The 14,771-nt window shown below is 39.3% G+C and overlaps 1 protein-coding gene across 2 annotated transcripts; it reads right to left on the bottom strand.

Annotated features, from left to right (window-relative positions):
- Positions 1-454: 454 nt before the first annotated feature.
- On the bottom strand, positions 455-13,487 carry Krcc1 (lysine-rich coiled-coil 1). 2 transcript variants are annotated; one of them, NM_001009413.2, is made up of 3 exons: positions 13,345-13,487; positions 3,424-3,590; positions 455-1,804 (listed from the first exon to the last, which is right to left on the bottom strand). In NM_001009413.2, the coding sequence occupies exon 3, from the start codon at positions 1,780-1,782 to the stop codon at positions 1,012-1,014; it is 771 nt and encodes a 256-aa protein (NP_001009413.1). In that variant the 5' UTR covers positions 1,783-1,804; positions 3,424-3,590; positions 13,345-13,487; the 3' UTR covers positions 455-1,011. The 2 variants fall into 2 exon arrangements, with proteins under 2 accessions (NP_001009413.1, NP_001380979.1); NM_001394050.1 differs by lacking the exon at positions 3,424-3,590.
- Positions 13,488-14,771: the final 1,284 nt, after the last annotated feature.

Below are 14,771 nucleotides of genomic sequence, written 5' to 3'. Positions count from 1 at the left end.
TTAGGAAAAAGGCTTCTGTGCTAAATTTAAAAAAAAATTTTGCTAACCACAGTGGCCTCAATATGATCAACACCACACATTCATAGTCTTCTCTTGCTCAATAGCTATGATTTTAATTAAAGTATTGTAAAAGTTGCATGATATAGTGGCAGTTAATGTTCAGTTGTATGACACTGTTGTCTTTGAGCCATTTTAAAGAAATCACAGCATCTCCAAGAAAGAATAGCATTTTTTCTTTTGTAATTTCTTTTTTCATTTCAATTATCTGGAAAAATTATTGTGAGCCATAGCTTCTTATAAAATGTGAGCCTGACACAGTAGGTAAAGAATTTTTACCACCTTTTAGTGTGTTCTGCCTCCAAAATCTTTCCCTTCATGCCAGTGAAAAGAGTGGTTACTGCTTTTCCCTTTCCAAAAGAAAATCACTAGAACAGAGCACTGACACAAAGCAACATCCAGAAGTTAAAATACTTTATTATAAACATTTTCAGAATATAAACTGATTTTGTGTGAAGTCTCTGAAACTTTTAAAACTATATGTAAGATAAAATTATGTTATTTCATTTTCCAACCCAGAAAAATATATTGCAAGTTAGATCTAAAAAAGGAAATCTAAATTGCCTCATAGAGAAAGCCAGTGAGTGAGCAAAATATGTGACTCAAAACTAAAAGAAACCCAACCAAGAAATAGATTCCACAAAAGTCAGTTAATCCTCCAATTTTAAATAAATGATCTCCCAAGGGAAAATAATTCCACTACCACAGCAATTTGGTCAATAAAAGCAGAGCCACACTCTTAAAGGGAAATTCTACCATATGTAAGAAAAATTAATAAATCTTTTAGAAAATAGAAATCTCCATGTTGGAAAACAAGCACACTAAATACTTCATGTTCACTCTGTTAGAAGTTCGAACTTCTGTCCACATATGCAAGTGACATGAATATGAATGCACATAAAAACAAGCTCTTTGACTATTATTTCAGTTGAGCCTCAGGAGATCTAAGGAGCTTCAAAATCCAAGGATAGACTGGTCCCAAAGCATCTCCTCCTCTGTCCTTTCTTCACCTTGTTCCTTTTTTTCCTTCCTACGCTTACGGTCCTCTTTCTTAGATGATACATCTCGGTTTTTTTTCTCTTTTCGATTCTTAAGCTTTTCTGTACCATCCTGTACAGTTTCTGTTTCTGCCTTTGTTTTCTTTCTTTGGATGCTCTTATGTTTGTTTAAATCCATTTCCTCAGAACTCCTTTTCCTCTCATGTTTGGGCCGTTCTTCCTGCCTTTCTCTGCCCTCCTCTAGATGTCGTTTCCTCTTCTGGTACATTTGTCTATGACTGACTTGAGGGTCGATGGTACTGTGTCCTGAGCAGAGATCCTTGTGAACTACAGATTCTACACTATATGAGCCACAATTGTATTCTTGCTGACTAAGGTTCAAGGAGACTGGTTTTTCTGAGAAGCCATCCCTGGTAAATTGACAGTAGTTCAGAGAGTTTAGTCTTATCTTGTCATGAGCTGGTAACCACTGGGGTACCCGGTCTTCTGTCTGTGAACTACTGCATGATCTTGGGTATGAATGGTTTGTTCCAGATGGGATTCTTTGATCAAACATTCTATACCTGGGCCTGGAATCAAACTCTTCTCTGTACCCACAGCTTTCCAAATATTCCCCTCTCATCCTTCTGAAACAAGTCTTTGGCTCTAAGCCTCTGGCTTTCTGTACTTTAATATAATCTTCAAGTTCATCTTGAAAAGAGTCATATGGTTTGTTTGAATGCTTCATTAGGTTGACAGAAAGGGATTATCTGTAGAGAAAATGGAGAAAAAAAATACTAGATTCTTTTGTTCTGAAAAATTCTTCACTCTCAGAAAGATTGAAATAACAAATGGAAACCCAAATTAAAACCTACATTAACTGTTAAATATTTTGATAACTTGTATCAAAGTGAAGTATCATGATGGTCAAATATCTCATAAACCACTCACAGTAACTTCAATATTCTAACCTGGGAGAAAAAAGTATAGAAAAGAAATGGCACATGAGATGTTTTCATAAGGCTAGAAATCAAAAATGTATGGCAACAGGGATGTGTGAATCACACTGTGGCAGAGGTGTGATCTAAATGTTAGATCATTTTAAATCTGTGATGATTTTGCCTATATTACTGTTTTCTAAGACAAGTAACAGAACCACAATTAAGTAATTTAATCTTTAAAATCCTGTTTACTCAAATAAAATAAATGTACATACTTACCTGACTACAGTACTCTAAGGCTTACTAATGAAAGAATATGATGTTTGTAAATTTTGGAATGCTGGAAATGATAAACTCAGCTACAAGATGAGCTACTACTCATAGGAATAGGGTATGAGAAAAGGTGAAGGAACAGAATGGAGTTCTGCAGCATCTATATAGCACTTGGATTCCCCTCTATTACTAGACTGCTATAAAGGCATTCTAGAATGCCTTCTGGTTTGTTCTCTCCTAGAAGAGAAGTGTGAGGTGGAAACTGAGGAGGAGGCAGAGATGAACATAATAGGGATAATAACGCACACAGAAAAGCTTCAGAAGAGCAACAGCGATTCCTGATTATCTTTCTTTCCCCCATATCAAACTATATTTTTAGAGATTTATTTATTAGGACACAGTAGCAAAACCTCATGTAAAACTGAATATTCCTGCCCTTTAAGAAGTACAATCCAACAAAGCATTCCAGAGGCAGCGATTATTATGAGAATGGGAAAATGGCCTAATTGAAACCTACTTTGGTGAATTAGAAAAACTAGATTCATAATAATTTGAGAAACATAAAAAAATTCTAATTGGACAGCCACAATAAACAAGATGAAATAAAGGCAAATACCATTTTGATACTTCAAAAGTACATGCATACAAATGGTCAATAAACACAGGAAAAGAGGTTGCAGATCATTAGATATAAAATAAGTGTGAATTGAAACCACAGTGAGGGATCACTACACATTCACTGGAATGAGTAAAAGACTGACAGTGCTTAGTGAGGAGGTGGACTACCTATAACTCTGACCTTTCTGGCATGAATGGTAAAAGGGACAATCACTCAGAAAACTGTTTGGCAGCTTCTTAATCATACACACTTATGTAATGATTTAATCTTACCACTCAGAGGCATTTACCCAAAGGATATGTCTTTACAAGATTTAAACATCAGCATTCATAGTAGTATGAACCCTTCAAAAACCAAATATAAATCAATAGGTAAATAGATAAAGCAAATGATGGTCTACCCAATGGAATAAACACTATCTATAAAAAGTAGAACCACTCCTAGCATCTGTCCATTGACAACTGGATAAAGTGGATGAATCTTGGAGACACAATATGCTAAGTAAAACAACCCAGTCTCTAAATATCTCAGATGACACACATGAGTAAAACCTTACCGTTATCAGGCTGAGAACTTGATGGTGAAATCTGATCATATTCAACCATTAATTGCTTCAGTTTTTCAGCATGAATGCTCCACAAAGTGAAGACTACAACAATCAGGGAGCTATACCATGGAGTAGAGAGTATATCTATTTTTGTCTAATACTCAACTCTCATTCACCTGAAACCAAGCACAATTTTGTCACAAATATTAAAAGTTCATACCTACACAACCAGCAAAGACCAAATCTACAAAAATCATCTTTATTGTTTGCTGTCAGTCTGAAAACTTAAAAAAAAAACATTTATTGCTTGTATAGAGGTGTATACATGTATAGAGGACAGAGGACAACTTGCAGGCATCAATTTTCTCCTTCTACCATGTTGGTTTTGGGGATCAAGCTCAAATTGTTAGGCTCCAGAGGCAAGTATCTTTACCCACTGAACCATCTTGTCAGCCACTAAAACTTAGCTTTTTGCTGTTTTGGTTTTTGAGATAGGGTCTCTCTACAGAGCTCTGGCTGTCCTGGAACTCACTATGTAGACCAGGCTGGCTTCAAACTCACCAAGACCTATCTGCTTCTGTCTCCCAAAATGCTGGGATTAAAGTGTATGCCACCATGCCCAATGAGTATTTTATTTTAACCCCACCCCCAAAGAAAGTTTTTAAAGAATGGATTATCCTTCTTGTTCTCCATTCTGGTTTTTCAGTCTTACTTAGTCTTGCAGGAGCCCCTCTTTCCAGTCCACTTCCATCCACCAGGGACCTCTTGATGCCAACCTAGGGTCTACCTTGTTCTATTCTGCCACTTGCCCATTTCAGCCATTCCTTCTAGTATATTTCTGTACCTTTGTGAGACCTACAGAAACACTCTCTAATTAAGGACTCTGCATGCCATAGTGGTCACAGTAGGTTGGGTTCTCAGACCAGTGCATCATTCTACTCTCCTCAGAGCTGCTGCTTTTTATAGTAGATGAGAATCAACGGACACCTACAACTGGACAATGTGTGGAGAGTGACAGACTTTGGCAAACTCAGTCCTAAACAGAGTATCTTCATTAAACTCAGGGATCAATGTCGAAGAAAAGATAGATTAGTTAGAAGTGATGAATGACTCCAAGGAAACAGTGTTTGCTAGACACAGGACTGATGCACATATGAATTCAGATTGTAGCAGCACAGATAAAAGATCTGCATAGGTTCAAGTCAGACAGGGTCTCAGCACTAAAAAGGTAAAGTGGACACAAAGCCCTATTCCTAACCAAGGAGCTATGTGTAATTGATACCTGCTGGAAAACAAACAAACAAAAAAATTAAGTCCAATTGAGTGTCACTAAGCATATCAACCATACTCCAGGGCAGGTCCCATTCCTAGGAGGAGTTGGCCAACACACACACACACACACACACACACACACACACACACACACACACACAGAGCCAAAACATGAACTGTGTGTGTGTGTGTGTGTGTGTGTGTGTGTGTGTGTGTGTGTGTGTGTATGAGGGGGGGAGGGAGGGAGAGAGCGCGAGCACACATGAAACTGAGTAGCTAGGGAAGATCTGGGAGAAGCTAAGGAAGCTAAGGAAGAGAAGAATATGGTCAAAATATAATAAAATTTTTAAATGCATTATCACAATGGTGAGATGCCCTGATGGATAATAAGGATCTGAGTTTGATTAACTCACATGGTAGGAGAGAACTGACTCCTGTTGAATTCTAACTTCCACATGTTCATACCATGGCATGTACCCTCCCTCAATTATGATGTTGGCTCAGTGAATCCGTCACACAATTACAAAGACACAATTACAGAGTTTAAATCCCCAAAATGCATGTAAAGGCAGGTACACTAGCAAATGTCTGTAATATATTAATAAAAAAGCCTCTAACTATAATGAGAATATCATCCCAGTCAGAATGTCTAACATTTAAGAAAACAACAATACATGCTATCAAGAACTTTGGGTGTGCCCAGAACTACTGCACTGCCAATAGGAATATAAACTTGAGCAGACACTATGGAAATGTGTATGGAGACTCCTTAAACAAAATGAAAATAGAACCACTATATAACCCAGCTTTACTAGTTGTGGGTATAAACCTCTACCACTCAAGTGAACATACACATTTATTACAGCATTATTCACTATAGCTAGGCTACAGAATCAAGTTATCCATCAACAGATGGATAAAGAAAATGTGGTATATACTATACAACAGAATTTTATTCAGTCATTTAAAAAAGGATGGAATTATGTTGTGTTAGAAAATGAATTCAACTAGAGATCATCATATTAAGTGAAGTAAGCCAGGTTTCTTGGCAAATATTACTTTTTTCTTATTTGTCGATTTTAGATTGAACATAATAAAGGCACAAACACACAAGATCTTTCAAAATATACATTTCTGGCCATTATCAGGTAAAATATTGTCATATGAATAACTTCTGGTAAAATAAAAACAAAACAAAAAACCAGTTAAATGCTTAAATGTGTGGGGCTACAAGACAACATCACTTTGCTGACATAAGTGAATTTCAGTCATCACAGAACATGAGGAAGTGAGCAAAGACAAAAATGCTTGGGTCCTTTCTATTCACATTATGAACATGTGCTAACAGCTTTGAATTTTCTACCTTCCAAACTCCTTGTAAGAGAGGATCTAACAGAAAATAATCTCTTTATGAGTTTGAAATTGTCCACATAAGTAATAACTGAAATGTTGATACAGGGAAAACAAAAATTAACATTTTGTGAATAGTCATGATTTTTTTTTATTTTCTTGGAACTTAATTTCAACACAACTCAAATATCAAAATAACACTTTGATTACCTGATAGTTTTCTACAGCATTAGAATAAACACAGATGCCTTCTTTCACCTAATTCTCACAAATATGGCAAACAGGGCATTCTGTGGGTTTAAGAAACAGAGTAATTCAAAGTGACTTGCCCAATGATTAGTGTCAGTCCTCTCAATTTGAAGCCAAGAAATAACTATGAGTACTTGAATCTCAATTGCATGTAAACTAAGATGTAGTTTTAAACAACATTACCAATGGATAAAACTAGATAAGATGGCTTAGTGGGCACCTATGGCCAAGCCCAGTGACCTTTGTCTGATCCTTGGGACCAACATGAAAGGTGAGAACTGACTTCAAATTGTCCCGACCTGCTCTCAGTGATGTGGCAGGTATGTACCTACAAACACACACACACACGTGTGTGTATGTGGGAATTACTTAGATGAGCTCTAAATAGTACAACTGACTTTTATGTTTCAATAAAACAAACGTACTTAGTACTTTTGTATCCAAGATGGCAGAGCTAAAAAGATCGTTTCTCCAGGTCTCTGAACAATGAGACCAGAGCAGAGAAATGATGATTACGTATAGATGGTAGTGATTAATTGCTACCTACCCCCTCTCTCCAAGACACCAGCATATGGGCAAGCACCTGTGTCTAGCTGAGAGTCACAACTCATCTGGGTCAGTATCTTCATCTATGATATAGAGGCAATACCACTAAACAGTTCACAGTGAATTGAAGTCTCTTTGAAGGGCTGTCAAAGGTAAGACTACTGTGTATCACCTTTACTGCAGTGGAAGCCACTGATGCCAAACCAACCCCCCAAAAAAGCCAACTTTTGATACAGATTTTTAGTTTCTTGAATTTATTTTCTAGTTATTGAATGAACGTGGTGGCTAAATTACTAGGGACTTAAGTTACTGTCTTAATTCAGTGTTAAGAGGTGGGGGGCAGAAATGAACTTCAGAGTTAGAAAGACGAGTTTAAACTCTATTTATACAAATAGCTCATTATTTCTTTTCTGAGCTCTTATCTTCACCCATCAAAAGAGCAATACTATCTACCACAGAGTTCTTAAAATAAAATGGCATGGATAAAATTTATCTATTGCATTTCAAATCTTGAAAAAGATAAGCCTCTTATTTTCAACCCTCTCATAATAATAAAAAAAATCTTTTATTTAAACAGCAACACCCTTTCATAGATGCCTTTTATAAAAACCTCCCTGCATTCATTCCTGATATCTACAGAGAAAATAAAGGCAAAATACTGAAGGTTGTATTTTCCATCTTCATTTAGCAATACCATTTCAAACACCATCTCAAATTTTAATTTTCCAACTGCTTACAAGGCTATGGTTACAGCTTTGTGCTCATTAGAAACCCCATTATAACATGAAAATACCTAATAAGCTTAATATTTAATATGGTAATCTTTCAAACTTAAAAACATTTCATTTGTTTATTGTGTATGTATTGGGTGTACGTGCCAGAGGAGGCATGTGGAAGTCAGGGGATAACTAACTAGAGTCAGTTCTTTCTCCTTCCACTATTGGGTCCCAGAGATTGAATTCAGGCCCTCAGACTTAGAGGTGACCATTTCTCAAGCCGTATAGCCTCAAATTTCTAATATTCCTTGCCTCAGTCTCATAAGTACCTGGACTTATAGATATGTGACATCACACCTGAACTTAACATTTTTCTGTGGTCCAGACAATATCACTGTAAATGAGAAGGTACCTGGGGACTGATGATGGAAGTGATCTGGGTTACAATACTGAAATATGGACTAAGACACTGAACCTTGGCATTTTTGGTAGCGAATAATCTCAAAAACTACAGTCAATTTTGAGTCACGGATTTAAACCTAGGTAAACCCTCCATATGTTTGTGTTCCACTTTTTTGGACTCAATCAACTATTGATAAAAAAAAATCATGTTTATAGAAGACTTATTTTCCTTGTCATCACTCCCTAAACAATACTGTATAATTACTATTTACATAGCATTTATACTGTACTCAAGTCAAGGCTATACACAGCTATCCTGATTCAGATTTTTATAGGTTTCGTTACAAGAGGTAGGGGGTCAGGAACTAATCCCCACAGGTAATTAAAACACTATTAATGTTCTGTGAGAATCATAGGGAGGAACCATAAACCAACTTTACCTGTAGCAGGCAGGCAACCTTCTCCTAGTTGGCAAAAATGTGACCATACACATTTCACTAAATATGTAAGATCATACAAACATTAGGCTAGTCACATTGTATATTAACTTTAGGACTTGGACTAACTTTTCTCCCTTCATAATTAATCTTGCCCAAATCATTATATCTACATGGTCTACAATTAAATCTAAGGTATCCAACTGCTGAAATTTATTTTACAGATGCATATCAGTTTATGAGCAAGAATGCTATGGTCCTGAAAATATCCCCCAAAGATGGTGTTGGAATGCTGGAAACTTTATCTCAGTACAAGCCTTAGTGAAACCTAATGGTAACTATTTAGGCCATGAAGTTGCCACCTTAAGATTTGATTAATGTCAATTAAAAGAGAACTTATGGCTTCAAGTTTGATATCTTTCCACACATATACCCTTGCCTTCCTCCATGAAGGTGACCTTCATCTGATGGTGGCATCTTAAAAGAAAAACCAGCCTCTAGAATTTATGAAATCTTTTAAAATAAAAGTGTGGTGTTCCGTTATATCAAATAAAGTGAACTGAAGACAAATGCCAATCTACAACAGTATCGTACATTATATTCAGGTATTTATGTATTGGTTTTTCAAGACAAGGTTTCTCTGTGTAATTCTGCAGGTATTTATTTTCAAGGCAGGGTTACTCTGTGTATCCCTGGCTGTCCTGGAACTAGCTCTGTGGACCAGGCTGGCCTCTGCCTTTCGAGGGATTAAAGGTGTGTGTCACCACCTTTATTTCTTAGGTTATTTCTGTTGAGACATAACCATTTAGCCCTTGCTAACCTGGTACTATGTAGAACAGAATAGCTTCAAACTGTAAACATCCAGCCTTTGCCTCCTGAGTGCTAGGATTATATGTATATGTTAAAATGCTTACCTTCTTTGTACCTACTTAAGTAACTTGGAAATGTGAAATTATGAACAAACATCCATGGTATATTTTTAAGAATGTAGCATCAATAAGCCAATATATAAAAGATAAAATGATTTAAGAGAGGAATTACTGTGGCTGGTTCATGATCCATTTACTTCCTTTCTCAGGGATGGGGGTGATAGAAGGAAGGTGGCACCTAGACCTGAGTAAAGCCCTGGATGTATTTGCTTGGAAGAAACTAATTTTTACCTTAAGCTATCCCTGGCCAAGGATTACTGGCAGTAAATAATGCCCATATCTAGGAGGCACAGCACCATGAAGAATGCCATAAAACTTATATAATTCCTTAGGGTACATAGATATATTCATAACCTACAGTGTGACCCAGTGAATAAAAGGTCTGAAACATCTTTCACTTACCAGACACTTCATTTCATTTGGGTTTCTAAATGAACTTATCTTTGAAATAATTACTTAAGTCTTTTAATACTATATTATACTGATAATTCATGGGAATTACATTTAGCTACATGTTGGGTAAATTTTATTGAAAATAACTGAAAAAGACACACACTGATCTGGGGTTTGCTACATGTATCTACATTACAGTTTTAACTTTTGCAAAAATGAAAAAAATCTGTATTTATGATGGTTATCTTCAAACTAAGCCAGATTTCAGCACCAGAATGTAGCTTAAAAATGTGTGGTCAAGTTAGCTGTTAAATCAGAAAGTTTAGAAAGAATGTGAACACAATGCTTTGAAATTATTTTGAATTGTTTAAAAATACGTAGTTTAGCTACAGTAAGGTAAAAAGGTTAAATAATGTAGTTTTCACAACTTCCCTGGATTTCATATTAGTCCACACAAACTGAACACAATGATATTGACTCTTCTTGGGACAGGATGTATTCAGGTTAGTCTCAAATTCCTTGACTCATGTGATCCTATTCATCAGCTTTCTGCTGCAAAAAAAAAAGTTTTACTTTGTCCTATTTTGAAGGTGAGAATGTAACTGGAACTGTAATTCTTTTCTACCTTTTGGAGGGGTTTCCTAACTCAGACTAAAATACACACACACTCACACATTCACACAAAATTCCAAGCACTGCCTTTTTTTGTTTTGTCTATAAGCGTAACTGAAAATTGTAGGTCTTTTGTAACGATTGAGATACTTTTTTCCCCCTTAGACAGGGTCTCACAGTGCAGCCCAGGCCAGCTTTGAATTCCTGAGCCTCCTGCCTCAGCCTTTAAACACTGGAATTATAGGCATGTGTGACATGCTCATAACTTTTTGGAGGAATGGGGGTGCAGTTTATGTAGACCAAACTGGCCTAAAACTCAAGAAATCTGTTTGTCTCTGCCTCTCAAGTACTGGGATTAAAGGTATGAGTCACCTAACTATTGAAAATAAAACATAGGAGTCCTAAACCAGGTAGGGTGGTACATTCCTATAATCCAAACATTTGCAAGGTAGGAGGAGTTAGGAAGACATTCCAAAGGTCCCATAACAGTGACTAGTACCTTTTAAACTGCTGTATGTTTTTTTTCAAATCTTAGTGGTTTTAATCTGAACTCAAGAGATTTTTTTTGAATGTTGCCAAATGTTCAAATGACCATAAAAAGTCCCAACTTCCATGTTCTATGATTACTGTCCCAATATACAGCCCACACCATGGAAGGAATACCAGACTACTCAGAAATCAGTCCAAAACTTTAAACCTAATTTACACAGCCTTCATGAGTTGGTTATTGTAAGGTTCCTCAAACTTGACAATACTGATGTTCTTCGTAGGATAATTGTATGTTGTGTATCTTGTGCACTTTGGAGTGTTGTACCATCTCTGTCTTATACCAAATGGATTACCTACAGAATTTGCTTACCATGTTCCTATTCAGGGGCTACAAACAAAAATGTCTCCAGGCACTCCAAATGAACGGAAGATGGGGAGCCCTCCACAGACCCATCCTTGCACTCAGCAGATGACACAACCCAAGACCAAGTATAGGACTTTCCCAAGGTCATCAAGACTCCCATCTCATTGGTGTAATTTTTACCACCTATAAGTGGTACAGCAGTTCTTAGAACATGGATCATCACTTAGTCTTTTGCACACATTAGAATCATTGAAAAAGAGTAGATGTGTAAACTGGCAGAAAGGTTGGTTTTGTTTTTCCATGAAGAGCTGATTCTAAATTGTCCTGTTATCTGATCACAGAACTAAAAAGAATTGCATGTTGATGCCTAAAAGCTATCCACACACACATAAATTCAGATAAATTTTTTCTCAGGATAGCCTAGGCTGATTGAAGATACTTATTGGATTATAATGAATTTCTATTAACATTCTTACTAAATGGAAGTGTTCATATGTTTTGAGGATACCATTTTACTCCTGTGCCACTTCTCCAAAGTGAACTGTGTAAGGACATAAACTACAGATATCATGAAAAAAGTTACTTTTCGTGTTATATTTACAGGTGTTCTAGAAAGTGGAATCTAAATTATCCTGTAATATTCTGGCTTCCATTATCTTCCACGCTGGAGACAAGGAGCAATAAAAGGCAAAAGTTCTAAAAATAGTTTTTCTGTTTCTTGGTGTTTTACTGAAATCTTCTGCAGTGGGGAATCAAAAGGCAAAAATTATTTCCAAAACTGCGTTAAAGCCTTATCTCACAGGTGCAGGCTGTCTCAGGTGTGTAGCACCCATAAGAACACACACACATTTCTACAGGGAAGGATAGTAGCAGCTTTTTGGGTTTTGGTAAATGTGTTGGTGAGTGTCAAAACTCTCCAAACCTCCATCCATAAAAAGCAACGTAAACCACAATTTAACATGGCTTCTAGTAACTTAAGGCCAAGTCCCTGGGACACCCCAACCCACCTTTAAGGAAAAGCTCTGGCTGTCAGGTTTACTGTTTATTTTAGCCCTCAACAGATGACAGGCCTCCTGTGATGCTCAGGGTCTAAACAGATCTACATAGTAGAGATTCCTCTTAAAAAAGCTAACAATTCTGCCCTCCCCCCCCCCCCCCACCGTTTTTTATTTTTCCTGAGGTAGTGTCTCACTCTATAGTTCCTGCTGGCTAGGAATTCTCATGTAGACCAGGATGGCCTTTGCCTTTCCAGTGCTGGGGATTTAAGGCGTCAGCAGCACATCCAACAAAGGCTCTATCCATCCCGTCATTTTAGGCTTATTTCCCACAACTCAGCAGTCTTTCATAGACTATAAATGTAATTAGGATGAAGGAGGCGCTTTCGGGTCTCTGTGGGAGGAGATAGACACCTAACTTCCAGTTCCCGGCCGGCAGAAGCAATGACTAAGCCTTGGGAATTTTTCACCTCTACTTCAGGCCTCCTCTCTTTACACATTCTTAAAAAAAAAAAAAAAAAAAAAAGGCTTGAGTCACGCCGAGCAATTTAGAACACAGCTCAGCTTTGCTCCTAGTCAGTAGGTATGGAATAAAATCTTGTTTCTCGCCACTCTCACATTGGTCAATATCCTAAAACTCGGATCACCACATCAAGATACGTTTGTACATTTTTTTCTAACTCGTCTTCCTGGCTCTCCAGAAGCCTAGAAAAGCTTCGGGTTGATCCCCTCCACCTCACTTCTCCTTGAGGAAACTTTTAACTTGGAAGCTCCCACGCTACTTTCCAGACCCTCCTAATTCCCCTAATTTCTGTCCCTAAGTAGCCTGTTGTGAAGTCTACTCTCCACGCTCCGTCACCAAACCGAGGCCGCTCTCTCCGGGGGTCGCTTGAAGAAGGGGCTTCCTCATTGACCCCCCCCAATTCCCTCGCCCTCTGCTTGGCCGCCTCTTCTCCTGGCCCCCTCGGACCCCGGCTTCCTCGCCAGGCCGTGGCGTCCCTTGGCCATGGCGCAGCCGGTGCTGAGGGGTACTGAGGAGAGAGGCTCTCCGAGGGCCGTCGGCCGCGCCCGGCTCGTCGGCCATTTCGCAGGCGGGGCGGGGCGCTCGGCCTTCACTAGGCCGCGGGAGTTGAGGGCTGAAGCTCGGGCCGCCCCCGCCGCCGGGCGGGAACTCACCTTCTCTGAGGCAGGGGCGGGCGTCTACAACTACTGTCCCCCTCCCCGCCAACAACGCCGGCCGGGGGTCAGAGGCTGCGGTGGAGGTGGCGGAGAGGCAGGAACACCACTGCCGCCGCCGCCGCCTCCGCCGCAGAGCAGGCGGGGTGGGGGGAGGAGGCGGAGACCTGACTTCCTGAGGGGAAGTCGCCGCCACCACCCGCGGCTGACTGGACGGCGCCAGCGCCATGGCGGTGGGGCACGCAGACGCGCATGCGCAGCGGAGCGGCCTGGAGCGCAGGAAAATTTCTAGCCCCGCCCTCCATTTTTGCTCCGCCCCTTCCCGTCATTCGACTAACCGGCAAGGTCTGTAAGAAGGTGTCCGTCCTTCTTGCCACTGGAGGAAAAAAAAACCTAGTGACAAGGCTCAGCAAGGAAGCCAAAGTGAGTCTGGAAATGTATAGATCCACCGGCAAAAGTATCTAAGAAACGCACACCTGCCTTTTCTTTTTCTTGTGCTCTTATATTAATACCAAATATTAAGCACAATCCCTGCTCATAGTCCACACATTCCCTCTCAGGTTATACACGTACGTGCATAGTATTTCTCAAGGTACACACACGGTATGACCGTCATACATGCTTCTATCACATAGATACATCACACAGGCGCTACGAAAGTATATTTAGTTTTTTTTGTTTTTTTTTTTTTTTTTTTTTTGGTTCTTTTTTTTTTTTTCGGAGCTGGGGACCGAACCCAGGGCCTTGCGCTTCCTAGGCAAGCGCTCTACCACTGAGCTAAATCCCCAACCCCTTATTTAGTTTTCTTTACATTGTCATTATTTTGTGTGGAGCGGAGTGAGGGTAGGGCCCCTTTTACCTTATGCACCCCAGAAATCGAGCTCAGGTTCTGGGGCTTGGCATCAATCTCCTTTACACAACGACCCATCTGTAATAGGGTCTCACTTTAGCTCAGGCTGGTCCCACACCGGTGATTGAAGGGTTAATCACCTAAAAGCTGTAGGTGGACTGAGAAGCTCAGAGTTAACTGTTGACTGCTGACTCCTGACACTTCTAATAAGGAGAGCCGCAGACCAAACCGGCTAGTATCTACCACTTCCTGGTGGCAGGGGAATTGACCTGCAAATGGAATCTAACAACCCAAAGCTCCTCCGCCCCCACTTTAGTCCTACAAATCCCAACCCCTCCCCTCCCCCATGTGCCACTTGGGCATAGTCTCACTTCCCTGAGAGACTGCAGCCCTTCACTTCTGATTAAAGATCAGTTCTATTTCAGGAGATGTCTGTCTCCCCTTCATTTCCACTTGCCTCCACCAATTCCCTTCTGACATTAACAAACCTCTCAAGTGTTGAAATTGCTAGAGTTCCAGAAAGCTCTACTAGGGTCTTTGGTTTTTAAAGCTGAAGATTGTGCCTTTCTCACAAGCT

The sequence above is a fragment of the Rattus norvegicus genome, chromosome 4 (genome assembly GCF_021556685.1).
Source record: "Rattus norvegicus strain SHRSP/BbbUtx chromosome 4, alternate assembly SHRSP_T2T, whole genome shotgun sequence".
Classification (NCBI taxonomy): Eukaryota; Metazoa; Chordata; class Mammalia; order Rodentia; family Muridae; genus Rattus; species Rattus norvegicus.
This window is presented reverse-complemented; position numbering and strand designations above follow the sequence as displayed.

Excerpts from the sequence above, each read along its gene's own strand:
- Krcc1 (NM_001009413.2), bottom strand. The coding sequence starts at position 1,782 with ATGAAGCATTCAAACAAACCATATGACTCTTTTCAAGATGAACTTGAA.